Source organism: Eupeodes corollae, chromosome 2, assembly GCF_945859685.1.
Source record: "Eupeodes corollae chromosome 2, idEupCoro1.1, whole genome shotgun sequence".
Taxonomy (NCBI): domain Eukaryota; kingdom Metazoa; phylum Arthropoda; class Insecta; order Diptera; family Syrphidae; genus Eupeodes; species Eupeodes corollae.
The window spans coordinates 79,625,408-79,634,361 of record NC_079148.1 but is presented as its reverse complement, the minus strand read 5'-3'; the positions used below and the strand labels follow the sequence as shown (position 1 = coordinate 79,634,361).

Here is an 8,954-nt window from a genome sequence, read left to right as displayed (position 1 = left end):
AATTTTACAATATAATTTTACTGTTGTCAAATTTTTAATGTTTATTTTTATTTTATTAAAAAAATTTGATTGTATTACGCTAATAGTGTAATGTATTCGAATTCGGTAGTCGAACTATAGATTTAAAATCTCTAAATGTTTAAATAAATAAATACATTTTGCCCAGACTCTTGCATTGAATTCTATTTAGTTCGATTGATATGGTCACATTTTACATGCCGTCAAAACACTAAATGTTCGAAAATCAAACAGATACTTGTTTAAAGTATAATTTGATTGCCCTCTTAATTCTCTTCTCTCGTGGCATGAAGCAGGCTGGTTGAAGTAACGGTAACTTTGAGTCTAAAGCGGCATATACATTGTTCAAGTAAATTTTGTTTGACATGTCATATACCTATACTTTTATTAAGCTTTTATATTTATTTTAATTTCGAGGTGCGGTTGTTTTATCCGGAAAAAAATTTGTTGCGAATTTGATCGAATTGAGGAATTTTTTCCGATACCCGATGTTTCGTCTTCGACAAATATTAAAAAATAAGCTTTCTTGATCAAGCAATCAATTTCGAATATACATTATGTCAATGCTGACTAGGTATCTAGTATCTGATTGAAGAAAAATCAAAACATGATTTTGCTTCAAGCATACACTCATTGTATACGTGTTTCATTTTAACGAATACTCTCTCATATGCTTGACAAGCATTTGAACAATGTATATGCCGCATAACAATAGTTATTTTTTTGTATTATATAGGAATCCGGTTTTGTAAAGGACTTACTATCCGAAATAAGTTTAAACTAACAAAATTCCACCAAATGCTAGTGTATACCATTAATAACTAGGTATTGTACCCAAGTGGTAACAAAAAATAGTAATTTTCAAGCAACCGTCAAGCCTAAGCAAAAACAGATATTTTTGTCAACTGTGCTTTACAACTTCGTCTTACACAATACAACCAAAGCGAAAACTGTTATATTCTAGATTGTTTTTTTTTACTTTGTGTGAGCAAGTTTTGGGCAATTTCAACGTCAAAGAAAATTGCTATTGTAATTGAAAGCAATAAAACTGAATTTAGAACTTTAACAGTTTGTGTTTTCATATAGCTAATACAAATGGGAGGAGAGTGGTGCTAAAGATCTTGTTACTTGCACTATGCCACAAGATGTTCCAAACGAAGTAGAGATAGTTTGTAGCAGCGACGATTTATCGCTTCTAGAGTAGTGGAATGCAATCACAAAACATTGTGAATAGAATATTTTTCAAAATGTTCTAAAAACCCATTAAAGGTCCATAACTATTCCTTCTAAACGAACAATGTTGCCAGTTTGAATAAGTATGTACATATGTACGATATGAAACCAATCGTGGAAGCAAAAACGATACAAATTCTGATGGTTGTTGGTTGATATTTTGGACAGTTACCCATCCTTCAGATTACATTTTAATCAATTTCGTCAACCGATCGATGGTGTTCGAAGGAAAAAGCAAATGTAAGCAGTGAACAATTCAAAATTGGGAGGCGTTGACCTTGGCCTTCATGACCAAGCCATTAACAATTACCCAGTTCAATATCGCAACAACAAAAAGTGGTAAACAGTTTTTACAGTAATGATAAATTCTATGACGGTCAATGCATGCATACAACAATAGCATACTTATTGCATTTTTATCGTGCTATGGTTCGTTGAGAAATTGTACACAGCCTTAAGCGTCATCCGAGCAATTCATAGTTCCCTCCACTCTGCAGCATTTACAAGTGGAAACCATTTTTTAAAACGTTAGCAACTCCGCTGTCGACGATGTCATAACCGATTATTTAGCACTTTAAGCCGAGGTGTTCCAAAATGTTTCGTTTGCCAAAAACAACGAGTATGTTGTACCGTTGCACTCGCTTGGGTACAAGTCCAAGAACCTACTAATATATTTTCGAAAGCCATTCGTACATAGGTACTTTAAAAAAAAAACACAAAATCAAACAAATTTGACTTAAAAAATTTGTGCTTTATTTTAAAAAGAAAAAAAATAGGTTTTAAATAAATTAAATGTGTAAACTACTTTATAACCATGTCCAGCCTTTACATTTATTTAGGTTCTTGATCGAATGAAAACTGCCATCTGTAAAATAAAAAAAAAAAAACAAATATAAGAACTCTATCCAATATTATGTAAGTAAAGGCTCAAAGTCGTAATTAAAACAAATCAGTAGTATAAAGTTAGCATCAACAATTTTCAGTCGAAAGATGGTTAAATTGTGATCATCATGAAGAACGTTGAAAGGACAATGTAACTAATTCTTACCTTTGTTTATTATAATGCATTCTTATGAAAGAACACCGTAGTACCATCAAGAAGGAACGCTCACAAGTCTTTTGATCAGCAAGGATACGATTAATTCATTGTCATCTTCTTATGAAGTTTATATGAAACTTCCGCTGATTACCTAAAATCAAAAGAAAACTTGTTCCACCCCATCACAATTATGTGCCCAATCTGCCTCAAAGAAATTTAAAAAAAATACAAATAAATAGTTATACGTGTAAAACTTTTTTCTTGCTTTATTTCACAGAAATAGAAAATTTGTACAGTAGTAGTTTGCGGATGTTTTTGTAACTACATCACGACCTGGCTTGTTGTGTTGGTCGCCCTCTGCTAATATCTATAAAATTGAAGAAATTCGTTATAAGCATTTTAAAAAAGTCAAATGCAAATTAGTTCAAAGTTAAAGGAAGACAAATCAGTAAATTAAGTTGACATCAACAATTTTCAGTCGAAAGATGGTAAAAAGTTATTCATCACGTAAATTTGCAATATCCTTGGGATTGGATTGAATTAATGCTCACCTCGTTTTTCCACGCAAGTTCCGGTTGGAATCGAAGACTTATTCGAAAAGACCGAAGCCCATATCGTCGTCTTCGGATTCAGACTCTTCCTTCTTCTCCTCCTTTTCGGGCTTCTTGGCTTCAGCAGCACCGGCGGCGGCAGCTGCTGGAGCAGCGGCAGCAGCAACTGCGCCACCACCAACTGGCATTGAGGAGAGCTTCTCACGACCGTCCTTGATCAATTGCTCGATGCTCTTGCCGCTCAGTTCCTTGACGACGCGGGTAAGGCGCTCAGAATCAACTTCAATACCAACCGAACTGAGGATTTTCTCGATATCGGCATTCTTTGGGCTTTCTTGTCCACCGAGGACAGCCAACATGTATGCAGCCACGTAACGCATTCTACAATAAATAAAATTGGCAAAATTAAAATGATGTTAAATTGGCTATTAACAAAAATAAGAAAAAAAAAACACTATTGGACGGGACGTTTTCGAGCGCGAATCGATATAAATCGAAAGTAAATCTTACAAAATCAAAGTAATCCATTGTGGTTTTTGAATTAATTTAACATATTACTAAAGAATATTAAATGCTGATACAGTTTGCTTATTTCTATATTAAAACTTACTTTTAAGTCCTTTGAATTTGACACGAAACGTGAACGGCAATAAAAACACAACTTTCGTTTAAAGAAACTTAAGACGAAAAGAGCGATGACAGCAAAGTGACAACTATCGTCAACTTCCGTTTGGCGTACATCCACATTCCACAGAACTAAATTGAGCGGTTGTATTTTTTTTTCTGTAAGTTGTTCCGAAAATAAGGTACTGAATGGAATCATTTAAGTCCATGGACACACTAGATTATGAAAGCACTAGATTATTGGGGCATATTCATAGATGTTTGCCAAACTCTTGCTAAGTCCATTAAAATAGATTTAATTTAAAATTAAGTTAGCAATTTTAAGGAGGTTTTTGTATGAAATTTTATACTCACAGTTTAAGGCAGCTGCTTGCCGAATTTATAATTATTGAATATAAGAATGAAACAACAACAACTTGTGTGTGCTACCACCAAGTTCATAGGCTGGAGTTATAGCTATTTCACGGGGGCCAACCCGATCATCAGACTCCTTTAGTGGTGCTTAATCGCTTTTTTGTTCAATTTTAATTTTTGAAGAACTTTTGCCCGAGCTGGGCTTGAACAATTGCTGTGCTTAAGTTGTTATTATCACAGCCAAATGTCATATTTGATTTTTGTTTATGAATTGAAAAGCTTATATTATATCAAATATCAGATAAAAATGTCGATTGATACCGCAATTGAAGAAAATAAAATAAGAGCTGTGTTTATTAAATCAACAAGCCTTAAACTATAGATCAAGAAGTCACGACTTTAGTAATTCTCTATGAGTACACCAAATTTTCATTTACATTTCTCGACACGGAAGATACTTATAGGTCAAAATGATGACGAACTCAGTTGTAAAATAGCTCGGACGATGCAGTAGGAATTTTAGAAAATTAGAAATCCACACAATCAATTTGGCTTGATTAAATTTCAGGGAAATCCATATTGCCAATAAATTATGTTTTTATAAAAGTATTTTGTTCAAGACTTGAGTGAAGACGAACATGTTTATGGTTATCATAGAATCTGTGCCTGCATCAGTATTGCCACAATGTTACAAGTGTTCATTAAAATTTCCTTTTAGTCGTTTGATTAATGTAAATAGTTCAAAATATTTGTCTTCCATTAGTAATGAACTTTTCCGAAAAACAATGTGTGTCAAAATACAGCTACCTTTTTACTTTGAAAGTTATATTTTTTGATCCTCCGAAAATATTTTTACCACTCCCACTTTCGGGTTTTGACATACATCTGCCTCCCTTCACTGCTCTGCACTATTAGGTGAGCTAGAAGGTTCAATATTTTATCCAATAATTTGCAGTTGTGATTTTAATACACATTTCTATCGTCCTTTTTTGCTTTTGTGGAAATACACTTCTTGGAATCACTAACAATTCACTATTTTTATAGCGTCTAGTCTATAACTAATTAGTTTTGCAAATTTATACATATTCATGCCGATTACAGAGTCCGTCGTATGTGTTGCGAATGGATTCGAAGCAAGTTGTTGATATTTTAAATATAATAGAAATGTCAAAATTTACTGTTGACTACTCGTGGGATTCTGTAATAGGTATGATTTGTATATTATAATTTGTATCATTGGTTTAAGGTCCAAAAAAAATTAAATTGAAAATAGCATATTCAAAGAGTAAATATTTACATAAATACAAACTATTTCATAGAATGTTTTTAGATAGCTTGAGAGAACAGGAGAGTACATTGATACTCACTAAGCAATCAATGAAAATAGCTTTGTATTCATCCTTTTTGTATTGTTCTCAGACTTCTTAATATATGTAAACCTCTGAGGTCTTGAAATTATTTTGAAATTTCTTTAAATTTTTCTGAAAATGAAATCCTTCACATTTAAAAATGAAGGGCAAGAAACTTTTATTAGCAGAGTATTGTGTTTATAATATTGCGCAAAAGATGGGAATACATTTTTGGGAAAAGTTATAAAATGTTCTTAAATAAATATCCAAATATGTACAAACGTTTTTGAATAATGGTTTCATATATTCATAAGCATATATTTGACAAAAGAGGTTCGATTACCTAGTATTTAAAAATGTGAACAAATTACCGCATGTATTGTCAAATATTCTGCATGGAAATCAAAGTATTTTTGTATTTTGCTGGTTTGACAAGCGTATTTGTCTAGCTTCGAAGAACTTAAACTAAAATTAACTACAAGAAATAGTAAAAAAAAGTGAGTTCCATACACTATGAACAATTTACGCATATACGTTTCGTAATAAGACAGGAACAGCAGCTTGTATATTTGTATTATGGTGTAAGTAGTACACTTTTCGTATCCAAGGACTGTTTGCTTTGTAATTTTCTTAATGTGTCTATTTTTAAATAATCAATTATTTTGTTTGTAAATTCTTATTTGTGCTTTTTAAATTTAAAAAGTTCAATCTGCATTTAATAGTTTTCGAAATTTGCAAAAGCCTATATTTTCCAGCACATAATATGAAACCTAGGCTTCTCCTAATTCAGAGAAGAGTTTCTGAATAGCTTAATTACTACGGATATTCGGACACAAGTTTCAGAATTTGTAAAAAGCGCAAATAAAAAGTAATTAACAATAAAAGTTCAGTTGACCTACTCGGGAAGTTCTTTCTTGAAATGTTGATATTTAAAATGCAGGGTTCTCCATATTCGGACAATGTTTTCAGAAAGTGTCACGAAATTAAATACTAACGCAATTTAGGCTCAAACAAACTTTATTGTGTTTTAGTTGGCTTAAATTTTCGTTTAATTTTACAACTTAAAAGACTAAATCAATTTCTTTATCCGTATGTATGTATGCACTGGTGCTGTATTTTCGTCCGAAAATATAGAAATACAATATGTCTGTTTCTTGGTTCCGGCCGGCATGTTGTGCCAACATAAAATAAAAAATGGCTTATTTAGATTGGTGAAGAATGGCAGCAGCCAGGCAAAGAGTCTTAATTGGTTTTGTTTGTGTTATTTTCTTACATTCTACCCCTCGGTACATTTGCTAAGTTTACCCTTTTCATTGCATTTCATATTTCATTTCATATATGCCGGTCATAGTTTGTACTGAGGCACTGTAAACTTGGTTGTCCTTACCTGGGAATTCCATTTTTATCTTCTAGTTAGGTAGGGTAAGTATTCTACTATCCAGCGCTTCCAAAAGTGTCTTTCGTGGAGCTGAGACATTAGTACGTTAGTCTTGAGTAACTTGGCATCATCACTAAAATCTCCCAATGGAACCATTCCTCCAGGTAACTGTCGAAGAAAATGGTTGGGAGTTAGTGCTTCCGACTGTTATCTTAACTGATTTTATGAGTCTCTTACAGCATCCATTTATATGTGGGGAGGCAGAAGGGTTAAAGTGCCACCCCAGATGGTCTACTGATTTTAAGATTGTCTTCAGTAACTTTTCCGATCCAATGAAAAATTCCGACATACAAAATTTCTATAACAGAGAATGAATGAGTCCCTACTACAGGTGTAGGCAATTTCAATGTGGATTGCTCTGGTTATCAGACACTTGAAAAGGCAAATCCACCTCTTTTCTATCTGTCGTGAACTATACGACAGAATCTTCCCACTGAGTAAAATAGTTTTAATGAAAAACAAAACAGTTCGGGATTGGTTATTTATTAATAGCTTAAATGTTTTTTGTTTTTAAAACGAAGAAATATATATTAAATTCAATTTACTTTTAAGTGGAAAAAAGTGTTCCCTTTCGACTTCTTTTTCTTCTTCGAATGAAAATTGATTTGAAATTTCCGCCACACCAGGTGCAACGCCACCTTCCTTCTCTTCAGGAACTATTTGTTCGTCTTCACATTTATCCATGACATACCGGCCCCCGTGAAATTCCCTCGGTGTTTTACCACTTTCGACATCGAGAACAGCTAATTTTGATGTAGGTCTTCGTAGTATACCGCCATTCGTTCGAACATCTGCAACCCGAATGTGGCCGTCTTTTCCTGGATATGTCGCAGAAATGATTCCTCTTCTCCATTTACTTCTAGGAAGATCTGTATCGCAAATCAAAACTAAATCTCCAACCTTAAGGGCTGCCTCTCGGCAGAACCACTTGGTGCGGCGCGTCAGAGTTAGCAAATATTCTAACATTCGCCGTTTTCAGAAGCTGTTTTTCAATTGTAGGGATATTTGATGTTGCTTACGAAGGCCAACACGATGGTCATTGGCACCCGCATTAAGATTAGAGGGACAGTTAAATAACCACTCAATACCCTTGGATGACATCCCGGCTTGGATAACATCTGAGTCGAATTGGTATTGATTTTTCTGTAACTCTCTATTGGCACCCACAAAATTTCTGCCGTTGTCGCTGCAAATGCGCACAGGCACTCCTCTTCGATTAACAAAGTTTCTGATGCATATTAAACATGCATCCATTGAAAGATCCACAGCCAATTCAATGTGGATGGCACGTACGGTTAGACAAGTGAAGATTGCTGCCCATCTCTTCACACGGGTACGTCCAATCGTCACTTCCATTGGCCCAAAGTAATCGAGGCCAACATAACTAAACGGTCTGACAAACGGAGTTAAGAGATCAATAGGCATTTGTCCCATTAATGGTTGTCTTGGAGTAGCCTTATTTATTTTACATAGTTGGCACTGCTTCTTGATTTTCTTCGCCAAGCTCAGGATATTTGTCACCCAAAAACGTCGACGGATTTCATTTCATTCATGACTTCTTGATTTTGATGGTGGAGATTTTGGTGGTATCTATCTCCTATAAGGAATGTCAATCTATGGTCTACTGGTAGTATTATAGGGCATCGTGTTTTCATCAAGAAAAGGGGTTAGTTTAAATATTGGACTTGATTTACTGAATAGCTTTCCATTTTCCAAAGCAATAATCTCGTCCGCATATATTGTCTTTTGTACGATTCGACATAACATTTGTTCGGCCTTGTAGAGTTTCCGAGAAGATAGTTCTTCGGTTGATAGTTGTTCACTTAACACCACATGTTTCAGATTTGACACATATCTGAAAATAGTTCTCGTCGCTTCATCAGCGGCATTTTGGCTTGCTGGTACCTAATGCCAGTCCTCCTTTTTAGTCGAGTTTAAGATCTCAACTATACGGTGAGCAACGAATGGTTTATAGTTTCTCGCTTCTGATTGTATCCATCTGGCAACTGAATCCGTCCACAAAAAACATCTATCGGGCACGACTGAATGGCTTATCAGAATGGAGTTCTTCAATCTTGTTCCTAACACGGCGGCAGTAAGTTCCAATCGAGGTACTGAAGAAAGCTTTTTTGGAAGGCATTTAACTTTTCCAGCAACGAATGAGACCACAACAACAGCAGCGTATGCCACCTAACTTGCGTCGACAAATACGTGCAACTCTAAAGTTCTGGAACCGTGAAACATCTCTGTTCTCTGGTAAGTAGTTGCGTGGCATCTGTATGTGTTCGATATTTCGGAATTGTTCCACTTGACGAGCAGGTGATCTGGCAGATCTTCATCACAAGTCT

General features: G+C 34.6%; 1 protein-coding gene and 1 non-coding gene across 2 annotated transcripts; both read right to left on the bottom strand.

Moving 5' to 3' along the window:
• Positions 1–2,526: 2,526 nt before the first annotated feature.
• Positions 2,527–3,605, bottom strand: LOC129947701 (60S acidic ribosomal protein P2). The gene is made up of 3 exons (XM_056058362.1): positions 3,452–3,605; positions 2,842–3,222; positions 2,527–2,657 (listed from the first exon to the last, which is right to left on the bottom strand). The coding sequence occupies exon 2, from the start codon at positions 3,219–3,221 to the stop codon at positions 2,880–2,882; it is 342 nt and encodes a 113-aa protein (XP_055914337.1). The 5' UTR covers position 3,222; positions 3,452–3,605; the 3' UTR covers positions 2,527–2,657; positions 2,842–2,879.
• Positions 2,728–2,802, bottom strand: LOC129948659 (small nucleolar RNA Me28S-Am982). The gene has a single exon (XR_008781945.1). It is a non-coding gene; the product is annotated as a small nucleolar RNA Me28S-Am982 (small nucleolar RNA).
• Positions 3,606–8,954: the final 5,349 nt, after the last annotated feature.

Bases quoted from the DNA above. Each gene is read 5' to 3' on its own strand.
- LOC129947701 (XM_056058362.1), bottom strand. From the start codon at position 3,221: ATGCGTTACGTGGCTGCATACATGTTGGCTGTCCTCGGTGGACAAGAA.